The sequence below is a fragment of the Planococcus citri genome, chromosome 2 (genome assembly GCF_950023065.1).
Source record: "Planococcus citri chromosome 2, ihPlaCitr1.1, whole genome shotgun sequence".
In the NCBI taxonomy this organism is placed as follows: domain Eukaryota; kingdom Metazoa; phylum Arthropoda; class Insecta; order Hemiptera; family Pseudococcidae; genus Planococcus; species Planococcus citri.
This window is the reverse complement of record NC_088678.1, coordinates 58,666,158-58,679,205: the sequence shown is the minus strand read 5'-3', so window position 1 is coordinate 58,679,205 and position 13,048 is coordinate 58,666,158. Positions and strand designations below refer to the sequence as shown.

Below are 13,048 nucleotides of genomic sequence, written 5' to 3'. Positions count from 1 at the left end.
ATGTTCGTAGAAGATGGACTTTCATTTTACCGAATAAATGCATCAAATAATTCGCGAGTTGATTCAAAAATGTAGGTAAAAATGTTTTCTCTAGAATAACATCAATGATCAGCTCAGTTGTCCTTGTGGAAAAATTCACGTTATCCCTGTAAAACATGTATGACACCATTTGAAGCTCAATAAACTACAACCAAACACGAACTATAAACTACCTATAACACAAATCATGCAATTCGAACGAAAAAATCTACCTTAATAATAATGAATAATTACGCATAAATAATGGCAACACATAAAGAAAAAAAAGCGTTTTGAAAAAATTTCCCTTCGACATTCTAGTCGAATTTTCAAAAAATGAAAAAAAAATCGGTTTATGATCAATGCATCGATCATTGAAAAAAAAAAATACGACCGCATCGAAAATAAAATTAAGCGAAAAAAAGCTCACAATACCACGCGGCCACATTCCCAACGATGGGAAATTTCCAAGCACAAAACTATGCACATATAGCTTTTTTGAACAAGAAAAAAAATTTCAAGCTTGTTCAACGCCACAATAACGAAGAAAAAGAATGAATTTACGTTTTTCACCTTTTTGCAATATTCAAAACATGTTGTATACAAGTCCCATTTGCATTAGAAAAATGTCACGTATGGTTATCATCTCAAAAACGAGACATCAAAAATAACGTCGTCTCCTGTAAAAAAATATTTTGCACGCAAAATATGCACAAAATACAAAACGCTTTGTATTAGCGAGTTTCACACAAATCGACAAAAATGTAACGTCGCCCGGTAAAATGTCGTTCTTTCTTGAGCCAAGTTGCAAAATATTCCTCCAAAAAAAAACCTTATGGAATAAAATTATCATAGGTTAGCCATTATTATACGTGAAAAAAATTCGTATGAGCTACCTGCGGTAAAACGGTGAAAAAATCAGCATGTTTGGCTAAAATATTCTTATCATTTATCCAAGCAAGGAGATGTTGTAAAAAAGGAAAGGAAAATGATTAGGATAGAAAAACAAAATAACGTTTAAAAAATTATCGTATGTAAGTAAAAGTAAAAATCATTTAAACTCAAAAATTACCATTCCGAAATTTTTCATTCGGATAAAACGTAAAAATAATCGCTTTAAAAATCATCTCGTGTCCGAGAATAAAAAGCTCTTGATATTTTTATCATGGTAATGATAAAAAAAAAAAAAATACGTATAAAAATTAAAAATGGAAAAAAATTAATATCGTAATACTCGTTAGTGAAAAACGTATGTATAGTCGAGCGCAAAATTGAAAAATTTTCGCCCTAATTTTCAAAAGCATCGAAAAAACACGCGTCTAACGCAAAAATGGTAACAAAAAGCCTTTTCAAGATATCCAAATTAAAGGTGGTGACAACAGCGTAACGCATCAGTGAGTAAAACAATAAAATAGTATATCATAATACGTACAAAAAAATTAATTAATTACTGTACAACTCGCGCGATAAAAAACCTATTCAAATGGCTTACTTGTTCGATATGGTACGTAAATCGATGAAAATTACACCTATGAGAATTATTCAGTCCTCTCAAATTGCAAAGGACAGAAAAGCTGTTACCATTTTTTCACTTTTTTTTGATTAATTTTTCGAGTTAATTTAACAACTCTTCGAAAGTCGAGAAAAAAAACTTTCGTTTTTTTCCTCAACCTTAAACTTATCAACTCTTCGTGTTTGGTTCTTGGTTAAAATAATCAATTCTGAAACATTATTTCAAGTGAAACTTACATCCAACGGTTTTCGTAAAACAATCCAACCAGATTCGGGTTGTATTTCGAAATACTCCAGATCCTGGGGACTTTCTGGAGCACTAAGGCTATAAACAATGGCTCCATTGTTATCGGCATCTTCGTCTGATGCCGATACTCTTAAAATGTTTGTACCGATGCTGGCGTCTTGTTTGACATTTTCAACGTATTTCTGATGAATTGAAAAATAACAAGAGGGTTTAATTGAGTGATTTTCCAGGCTTTTTTTGATTCAACGCGTCGATTTTACTTACTTGACGATCGAATAACGGAGGATTATCGTTTATATCTGTAATCTCGACTGTAAATGAACAAACACCTTCCAACGAGGGATCACCTTGATCGACAGCTTTCACGGTGACCGAGACGAACTTTCCGTCGTCGCCTTCGCGATCGAATACCTTTAAAAACAAGTTCGAGTGGTTCAAATTTTAGTAAAATGCGATAATATTGAACATTGATGGGTGACTTTATGGACAGAAAATTAAGCAGAAAATAGAGACGTCACAATTTTCGTCTGATAACTTGCCTTACCACAAATAATATGACCAAAAAAAATAAGATTCATACAATTCAGCAGCGCAACCAATGTCATTTTTTTAAAAAAATTTCAAATAAATCTGGCTCCAAAAATACATAATTTGGTAAAACAATGAGAAAATCAAAATACAGCCTAATAAAAAAATGAAATCAAAAATGCTCAATTTAACATTTTACTTATTTTGGAATTTGAAAAAAAAATGAACCTCAACAGCGTATTAATAAGCTATTCAACCCAAAACATAGCTGAAAAAAACTTTTCTTCAAGTTTTGGCCACCTAAGCAAATTTTCAAATCAATTCTCTACAAAATTAGTGCTGTAATTTCTATTTTGAGAACATCAAAAATTTATAGAATGATGAATTTTACACTTTGGAGGCTGAAATAATTATGATAATATTCCAGAATCGGTCTTTTAAAATGAAAACCTTAATCAAATTCAAACACGAGCATACTCAAGATTTCCTTCGTCGAGAATTTCGATTTTTAGCAAGAAATTTGCAACTAATGTAGAAAATGCTTCGACGATGTAATTAATCATTGTCAACTTTCAGGTGGAAAAGTTGATGATTTTAAGCCAAAGGAAACAGCGCTGCAGCGCGGCGGTGATAAATTTTACAACTTTACCACCCACTTCTCCTAAGATTTCCTGCGAAAGTTTTCGAGAAGAAAATAATTGTTCAAAAAATGACTTGTGAAAAAAAAAAGTTTTGAACAAAAATAACAGAATATTAAAAAGCAACGGCATCTTGAATTCCACACATTTTTTCCCACACTGAGGAAAACGGGGGGAGGGGAATAAGAAAATTACTCAAGCTGGAACAGAAAATTTCATTTTTTTTTTCGAGATTTCAGCTTTTTACGCTGATGTGATTGTGAACAAACAATTCCTCCTCCTCAAATAACTAAGTACCAGAGGAAATTTTGTATTTGAACTCTTAGAAAAAATTTTGAAATTTTGAAAACGCTTCAAAATCACAACTGATGAGGGAGGTCAATGATAAGTAGGGCAACCCAATATATTTTTTTGAATGTTTTTTTGTTGCACTCCGATTACAAATGTAACAAAATCATTTTACGTTTCAGAAAATTGCCTTTCATTTAAGACCTACTTCATTTCGAATATTTTCGAATATTTTGCCTTAAAATGAATATTTTCACATATTTGATTGCTATTTGAATATTTTTGTCTAAAATTACCACATATTTCGCAATTTATCGAATATTTTTGAATATTTTGGAAATTTTTGCATTTTGAGAATCGCAACACAGGAAACGTCATTTTCACAGAATTTGAAGATGAAAAAAATGGCTCTTTTTAATGATGATGATATTGATGATTGATGAAATGATGATGAAGATTGAATTTTAAATTAAGCTTCCATTTTTTTTCTTTTTTTGACGATCAAAATAGAATTTTAATTCAACAATTTTGTTCCATTTTGCGAAATTGCGAATAGTGCATGTGATTTAGGAAACAAAACCCAACGATGTAGCCATTTTTGTAATGTGCTTGTAAAGGCGAGTGAAACGATACCAAATTTGATTTTGAATATTTTCGAATATTTTAGGGGTAATCGAATATTTTTGTCGAATATTTTACCCCAAAAAATCGAATATATATTGAATATTTTACCTTGAATGAGAGCATATTTTGGGTTGCCCTAATGATAAGGTACACAGGGTGTCTAACAAAACTTCCAAACAAAAAATCATGATTTATTTTTTACATGGTTTTTTTATGACCGTTTTTTTAATATTTTTACCGCATAAAAATACCCTACCCCCCCCCCCCCCCAATAAAAAAAACAATTTGCAGGCAATCAAGTATTTTAGTTTTTTTATTTTTCTAACTTTTTGAACAAATTTTTAATTTTTTGTTTTTTTTCATTTTATGAGTTTTTTAAAAAATCCCCCCCCTCCCAAAAAAAATCAATTTGTAGGTAAGTTGTTTCATTTTCCAATCTTTTGAACAAATTTTCTAAATTTTTTTTCATTGTAGGAGCTTTTTAAAATTTTTTTAAAGTGTGTTTCGAGCAAAATTCATGACTTGTTCATGACTTTCATGACCACCAGCTAGACACCCTGGTACAGACAAAATTTCAACTTTTTCACTAAAAATAAACAAGATTTGAAAATCAAAAATTTTTCAAAAATTCAACACATAAAATTTGGTTTTGATGTGAAATAGAGAGGAGTTTCAACAAAAATTTCCATCTTTTTCTAAAACTTTCATTTTCATGAAAATTTAGCTCCAGTAAAATTTTTCTTGAAGCACATTTTTGATGTTATCGCCCCTTTTAAAAACATCTAAAATTATTTTAGAGCTTCAGTTTCGTCACCTCCTCTTCATCGGGTGCGTCATTGATAGGCATCGATAAAACTAATCGATTTCAAACTCACCTTATTCGAAGTAATCTGACCACTCTCTTCGTCGACGATGAATTTCGTTCCTTTTTGGTTGGGCTGTTGAACAATGGAATACTTGACCTGACCATTGACTCCTTTATCTTCATCAGTAGCTTGAACCTGGTGAAATAATACGTAAAATTAGAAACCATCGCAACACCTACGCCGCCGGTAAGCTTAAATTCTTCGCTTTTTCCAATCACCTTGATCACTTCGTGTCCGTTAGCCGTTCCTTCGGAAATTTTCGGGTTATATTTAGCGCAATCCTTGAACACGGGTTTATTATCGTTGACATCTGTAATAAATACGACGACAACAGCGGTGCTCGTGTGTATGGTAAGATCTCCGTTCAAACAACACGATCCGTCATCGACGGCGGTAACGTTTAATTCGTATTTATCGCGATCCAAAGTGATGGGTTTCGAGTGTAAACGAATCACACCGGTAATCTCTTCGATGACAAACTGCCCCGAAGATGTACCACCTCCGACGAATCCAAATCTGTAAATAAAAGGACCGGTTATCGTAATAATTCTTCTCGCCGTCTCACCTCTTACACGAGATGAGTATCCCGCTAACATCGTGTTTTGTCACTTACTTGACATTATCTCCGTCTTTATCGGAAGCTACTACCGTTGTAACTAGAGTATTAGGGCCTGCGTTTTCGTCCACGTTCGGCGTGTACACTTGTTGGGAAAATTTCGGTTCTTCGTCGTTCTTGTTTTTCGTATAAATTCTGACCGTAGCTGTACCAGTTTGGGGCGGTTCACCTGCACGTACCGAGAAAAAGAGAAATTAAATTTTTATACTCGGCGTTTTTCTATTTTTCTTTATTTTTTCTTTTCTCCTTTTCTTAGAACCCTTCTATGTATAACGAAGATAAAATCCGTATCGCGTGTAACAGTTAATAGCATATGTACTATACAATCCCCCCTCCCTTACACCACATCTACATTTTAAAAAAAAACGTTGTTATCGCGTAGGTATATATATACGTAATTATTTGGAAAAATTTCCACACAAAAGGCATCTACGTTACGTATTTTTTTTGTACCATTTTTCACCCCATTTTTATACAACACAAGAAATATGTACAATGCATGACATCGTTGTCTCGACACGAGGAGAAAAAAATCATATACGTAGGTACCTACCAACCAACGTTCGCCAAAAAAAATATATTATTCTTCGATATAATATTCGATAATCACGAAACGAAAAAATACGTAAATTCGATCGCTGCGAGCAGGTAATTTAAAACAATTCGGCGTCAACTGTACCTTTGTCTTTGGCGGTAATAACGAACTCGTAATACGCATTGTTATTATCGGCGTCTAATTGTTTGTTGTTGCTCACAATGCCGGATGAATCGACAACAAAATGGTCATCGGAAACATGATATTCGATTTCTGCATTCGCACCGGAATCCGCATCCACCGCTTTTACTTTCAAGATCGACGTTCCAAGTGGGTAATCTTCATCGACGTTATGTGCTTGGTAATCAGGAAGTTCGAATTTCGGTGCGTTATCATTCACATCGGTTACACGAATGGTCAGCTGCGGATTGAAAATTGAAAAAAAATTAAAACAACGGCGCCTTCGAACAGCTCAGTTATGCAAATACATTAACGTCGTGTAAAATTTGCCCTATATTCGCTGGTTTCGTTGGCGTTCTCGTGTACAACACGCTTCTTCGTACGGTGGGTACGAATAATTAAAAATTTAGGACCTTCGTTATGTACTACGATGAACTGTGCGCACATGCCACGCCCATCTATTTACCCTTATAATATATTATACGCCAACAAGAGTGATTTCAATCATCGACGATGAAAATTTTTTTCCACGTCAGTTTACCTCTCACGGATTTTTTTTTCGCGGGGGAAAAAATTCAGAGTAGGTGCCAGACTTACGAGCTTTTTAATGCTTCTTTTTCTACTTTTTATTATATTTTTTTTCGATATCAACCGAATCATTCGAGAATTAGGCTAGCGCTACGAGTATATACGAAGGTTTCTCAAAAATTTAATTATTTTTTTCTCGTCTCTCTCGCCAGCGACGACGTGTCAAGGTCGTCTTGAAATATGCATAAGGATAAAATATCGTCGAGAATTTATATTTTCCTTCGGTAAGGCTGATTTGGTAGGATTTTTCGCGCGCGCAAAGTTTCTTTTTTGGTCTCATAGTCCGAAATAGGCGATATAATTAAATAAAAGGAAATGAAATTTAAAACTTTGTTGGAGTTTGGATTAATAATTCCAGCGGGTCGGCATTTGGTAATCCGTTATAAATTGTGAACTGACGTTTTTTGCCTCAAATATAGACTTCGTAATATCTGCCTTTGTGGGTATAATCAATTGATATTTTCTCTTGAAACTGAACACAAATCGAATGAAAATTATGGGACCGCCATGGAGACGAAATTTTATTGTCGCAAGGTTTGATTAGCCGGCAAAAATATAGTTTTCCTATTTTTTTTTCAAATCAACACGAAATTTTCCCAACTCACGACGCAATAATCCAAAAGGGGCATTTGTTTGAAAAATTGGGAATTTTCCCAGATATGAGACTTTTTTAGCCACTGGAGAAGGAAGAGGGAGGGAGGGAGGGAGGGAGATGTTACATAAATTTTCTGCAAAAAATTCCTGATCATTGAAAGAGCTTGAAAAATAAAATTATGAAAATTTAATTCTTATGCCTTTTCATTTTAATGCGCACTTAAATTGTGCATCTTTTTTTTAAATCTGAAAAAAAACTGAAATTTCTTTAAGTACTTAATTTAAGGCATTTTTAGGAGGAAGAAAAGGAGAAAAAAGTGTACCATTCATGTTTTCCAAGAATTCTCCGAGTATTTTTAAAACTAGAAAAAAATAATGAAAATCGCATTTTTATGCTTCTTTCCCTTCTCTTCATAAAGTTGAAAGTAGAAATTATTATTTTAATTTTTTAATTTTCACTTTCGCGCCATTTTTTCCAAATAACTCTGATATGGTCTAAAAAACTTGAAATCTATTCATTGACTTTTTTTTCATGATGTCTAACAAAACTCCCAGACAAAAAATCATGTCTTTTTCATCACCTATTTTTCATATTTTTACCGCATGAAAATCCCCCCCCCCTTAAAAATAGAATAACTTGAAACTGCGAGGAATTTTTTAAAAATTTGTAGGCAAGTAGACATTATAGTTTTTTCATTTTTCTGATTTTTTGAACAAATTTTTTATGGATTTACTTTTTTTCATTTTATAGGTTTTTTACTTAAACAATTTTCAAATGTGTTTCGAGCAAAATTCACGACTTTTATGACCACTTACTAAAATTCATGACTTTTTCATGATTTTCATGACTGTTCGACACCCTGTGTTTTTTTTTTTTTTTTTTTTTTTTTTTCAAATACAGTAGAATTTCTTCCAAGTGGGATTTTTTTGGATTGAACAAAACTAAATCGAAAGAGCACGTAATTTTAGGAGCTTTATTGGAGAATTTTTGAAAATAAATACGGAAAATGGGACCAAAAAATGAAAAAAAAAATTCAAAATTTCGCTAGAAAATTGAAATTTAATCCGTACCGTCTCTTCAACTCTCCTACACCCCCGAAATCTATTGAAAATAATTTTTAGCCGAGTTGAGCAGTTCTGGAGCCTCCAGTGATATTTTAGAAATTCCAGTTTTTCAACAAAAATGCTCTAAAATCCGTTCGAATTAACTGTGGGTACCAAAAAAACCTTCAGTTGACTTGGCATCCGGAAAATAGAATATCAACTAAATACTTAAGCTTTGCAAATCAGGTAATTGATTAAAATTTTGGGAACTTAGAATTTCCAAAAATCTGGCAAATGCCCTAGAACAAATCAAAATGGCTTAAATTCGTTTTCAATCGTTTTTGAAGGGGGGGGGTAGGAACACCGTACTTACATACATACCTACTAAATTTCTGCTATCCTGCTAAATTGGGTAAAATGTTGATTTTTTTTTTGCTTTTTCAACCCAAATTTGATTTTTAAAAATTTCTTAAAGCTACAAAAATAAATTTTAACACCTTAAATTTCAGCTTGTTTGGATTCCTTTGCATGCTATTTTGATCTACCTTCGTCCGGTGCAAAATTTTTTCGGGTGGTTTAGATATCTACCTCGTTAGAAAACTGTGAAATTGTTCATCATTTTCCAAAAAATTTCAGTTTTAGAGTAAAATGTTCGAAAATTGAGAGATTTTCCAGAATTTTTCGTTTTTTCACCTTTCAAAAACTATTTTTTCATACATTGACCTTCATTTTTTACACTATAACAAGGAAACATTTTATTTTTGGACTGGCGCACTGTGATCTGTACAAGATCGAGCTGCAACCAAACCTTTAGATGCTCAAGTTCAATTTTAAAATTGCGAATTTTTCAAAATTCAAGCCATCTTCTCCCCCCTCATATTATTTTCCATCTTGTTTTTTTCAAAAAAATATCTTTCTCGACACATAGCACGATTATTAATACGAAATACAAACCGTTTTTGATAATAACTTCAAATACGTAATTGACAATAAACAGAACTAACAATAAAACAAAAAACCATCGAATTTTTAGTAAGAAAGACTTCCTCCTTCAAAGGTCCCTTTATTCCTATTATACCCACTCATTTCATCAAAACATACTATACTCTATACTCGTACTATTAAAGCACTAACACAATTTAAACAAAATACTCGCTTCCAATCAATGTAATCGGTTCGTCGAATTAAACGAACGGAAATACCCGCTTTTGACATTTAAATTACTCGTTTGCAGAGTCGACGAAGTGTGTAGCGAAGGGGGCACGGGCGGTACGTGGCACAGCATGGACTCCCCTATATAATATATCGTAAGTATTAATTTAATTACCTCGACGGACGTTGAAAATCCTCCCGAATCTTCGGTGGCCGTAACGATCAACGAATACACATGCGGCTGTCTTAAATCTTCGAAATCTAGTTCCTTGGCTAATTTAACGATACCGGAAGATGGTCCAATGTTGAACGTGCCCGCACCCTGTCCTTGGGCTTTCAACGTGTACCTGATTTCTCGATCAGCGAACGATTTAGCTTTGACGGATATGATACTGAAAGCAGCGAAATATACGCGTACATAAGTCACAAATGAAATGATCGCACCAAGGGAAACAATTGGAAATACATAGTCATAAATTTAATACTGTAGGTATAGGTCGAGTAGGTAAGCTATACGTACTCTGAATCTTTACGTTGATTTTCAGGTATTTCGGCTTCGTAGGTTTGCATATAAAATTGAGGCGCACGTTTGCCACCCACAATTGATAGTCGTTCTTCCGGAGTCGACTGATATCTACGATCGTCAATACGCCCATTTTGGTCTTCCGCTTTTACATACAGAACGTATTCCATGTCGAGTTGAAACGGGTCCGTACCTCTGGTGCGTACAACACCGGACCTTTCGTCAACCTCGAATCTTCCACCGGCTGTAAAACAAAACCATACCGGGAGTTCATTATAAACAAAAGCCTCTCTTACTCTTTCCCTCTCGACTCGATTATGCCTAAATACACGCGATACTCGTCGCATATACCACACAGTTCTCTCGATTACTACATATAGCACATACATACACATTTTTAAAAAACTCCAAGTCGCCCCCGAATACTAACAACAGCTATTACAGCCGTATTAACATAACACACGTGACACGGACGCGATTAATGAAGTTCACCATATCTTTCGAAATTTATAAGAGTCGTCGTAGGTACACATTCGGCATAATTATTCACGCTCGTATGGCTTCTGTAAGAACATTCACCAGCTGTCATCTCGTTTTTATACGCAGCGTTCGTTTTAAATATATGACTTCTTTATACCATTCTCCATTTCTGTCGTATTCACACATAAGATGACACGATCGAGATCGTGCGGTGCTACAGGAAAAATATATCATAGAAGCATCGAGATAGGCTGCGGTGCTTTATTACTAGTCGAATTATCTTCGCGTTTTAGTTTAAAATCGTGTCAAATTCATTTAGACGATATTTTACAATTAGTTAGGCAGTTAGGCTGCAGGAAATCTCGAAAAAGAATGTTATTCTATACCAGAGTGTCTACCAAAATTTGATATTCGAAAATTGCGACTTTTTTCAGTACACCCCTCCCATTTTTCAACAAAAAAAAACTAAGTTAAAACGTAGAATACAAAAGGCTCATTAGGGTGGTTCATATTCATATACTTCCAGGATTTTTCCAGCCAATTATCCAGATGTGGTTCGAACAAATTTGGAAGGGGAAATTGGAAACAAAAATGTGGACTAATTTTAAATTAACAGGGTGTTCATTATTTTTGACAAGTCATTTTCCCTGACTTTTCCAGGTTTCCCAGATCATTGTTTCCAATTTTCTATACGTAGGTACTTACTCCATACTTTAATATTTGAAGAAGTGGTCGGGAAGGGGAAGGGATAATTTTTTTCATACGTTTCCCTTCGAACTGAATCGAGAGCTTTGGAAAATGTTCATTTCAAAATGCCTGAAAACGAGTTTATTTTTTGGTTTTTAATAATTTTAGAATTTGAATGATGTTTTTTTGAAGGAAGTTTTTTGGGAACCCATATCTCCCAATCTCCTATTCAAAGGCAACTTCCGAGCTAATATTTTTTCACAGTGACTTTCAGCTTAGAATGAAGATCTCCACTGAATTTGGCCCAAATCTTTCGACTTTTTTTCGCGATCCATCTTCAAGAGGAAATGAATAATATATTGAGAATTTTTTGAAAGTACATTTACTAAAATCAGAATGAAAATAATACGTTCAATCGACTACACAACAAACTCGAAAAGCAATTCTTTTTTAAAAAAATTATCTAACTTGAAAAATTACAAAAATTCGAAATAGATTTAACAACGAATCAAAATGATTGGATGGATATAGGTAAGGTATGTACATATCAGCTTTAAAATCAAAAATTAAATTAACTACGAGGTAGGTGAGTTTTTTCCCCCATTTATTTATCTTGAATATCGCAAGTACACAACAACTGTTTCCAGTCCCATATAGCCATAATTTCTTCGACACTGAAATACCCATTCACAGTTTGGTTGCTTTTCTCCTGGACCAAAAACATTAATTTTATTTCATCGGACCAATTTTCAATGTACGTCAGTATTCGCACCTGGTTGGCTGCAAGGCCCCTCAGTCTGGATTCATTTGTACTCAAATCATTAGTTTCGATGATCGCCGAAACTATCGCGTCAACATTCGATGAAACTGCCAAATCTACGAATTGCTTAATAATCGTTTCAACTTCATCAATTTTGCTCGACGTTGAATTTGAGCTCATATCTTGATTACCAGCATCTTCGTCGGGTGGTCTTGTGCAAATCGAATGTTTGCGTTTTGTCGCAGCTGATCCTAAGATTTTTTCAAATTCTCGTATCAATATTTTGGAGCAGTCTTTCGCAGGATACCACGAATTCTCATCCTTCTCGTCTTGGTCTTCCCATTTTACCAGGTAATAAGTCACATTATCATCTACTTTTTTGGCTACAATATGCACGGCTGCGAAACTTTCATCATCTGAGCTACGATCAAACGTTGTTTGTGAGAAGGTTTAAAAATTGAATACGTAAAGGTAAGTACTTATGTGAATTTTTAAAAGTCATGATTTAATTTACAATTGCTTACCTCATACTTCTATTTCACTTTACGGTAACTTGTAGGTACGTCTTTTAGGTGTAAACTCGACTCACACAGCACTGTTTAGCGAAAAAACAATTTACTTATTGAACCGAAAACTCAAATTTTGTGCGGAACGTATGGTAAAATGACAGGAATAAACAGCAAGAGATGTTTGGAAAACCATTAAGAATCAATATAAATAAAAAATCGACTAATTTTTCGCAGACTGTATCAGAAATTTAAATTATCACAGAGTTCTTATCACGAAATATACTTGTAATTATTGTAAAATCCATTTATTTTACTTCATATCGTACATCGTAGTGATAACTCACTTATCAAGTTGCAGTAATTGAATGAAATTTTATTTCAAAAGGAAATGTTTCAATTTGTTTGTGTTTACCTATACCTACCTACTTATATTATTCGTCACATGAGAAGCTAATCTATAGCAAGGCAACCTTACAAGGAATGATCTGATTCGACGACTGACACCTCCAAAGCCAAAATTTCAGGCTGCTCAATCAAATTGATTTTTTTCGTAAATTTTCGAACATTTAGAATCAATTCTTCCGAGAACCGAATTTTACCATTTTTGGACATACTGGAACCTCGAGCACGGTTATCGATTACTCCAAAATTTCCTAATA

General features: G+C 33.8%; 2 protein-coding genes across 7 annotated transcripts in view; both read right to left on the bottom strand.

Annotated features, from left to right (window-relative positions):
- The window catches only part of CadN (Cadherin-N), a 108,598-nt gene that overhangs the window by 22,852 nt on the left and 72,698 nt on the right, over window positions 1–13,048 (bottom strand). For 5 of the 6 annotated variants that reach the window (XM_065351753.1, XM_065351751.1, XM_065351754.1 and 2 more), the window contains exons 6-13: window positions 9,951–10,197; window positions 9,606–9,822; window positions 6,017–6,293; window positions 5,335–5,506; window positions 4,940–5,237; window positions 4,731–4,856; window positions 2,042–2,188; window positions 1,768–1,959 (exon numbers count right to left, since the gene is read on the bottom strand). In XM_065351753.1, coding sequence (XP_065207825.1) covers window positions 1,768–1,959; window positions 2,042–2,188; window positions 4,731–4,856; window positions 4,940–5,237; window positions 5,335–5,506; window positions 6,017–6,293; window positions 9,606–9,822; window positions 9,951–10,197 — 1,676 coding nt within the window. Of the gene's footprint in view, window positions 1–591; window positions 757–1,767; window positions 1,960–2,041; window positions 2,189–4,730; window positions 4,857–4,939; window positions 5,238–5,334; window positions 5,507–6,016; window positions 6,294–9,605; window positions 9,823–9,950; window positions 10,198–13,048 lie in introns of those variants that run through there. The other variant, XM_065351756.1, reaches the window with a different exon arrangement.
- Window positions 11,541–12,689, bottom strand: LOC135836740 (uncharacterized). Its single transcript, XM_065351750.1, has 2 exons — window positions 12,405–12,689; window positions 11,541–12,301 (listed from the first exon to the last, which is right to left on the bottom strand). The coding sequence occupies exons 1-2, from the start codon at window positions 12,407–12,409 to the stop codon at window positions 11,725–11,727; spliced, it is 582 nt and encodes a 193-aa protein (XP_065207822.1). The 5' UTR covers window positions 12,410–12,689; the 3' UTR covers window positions 11,541–11,724.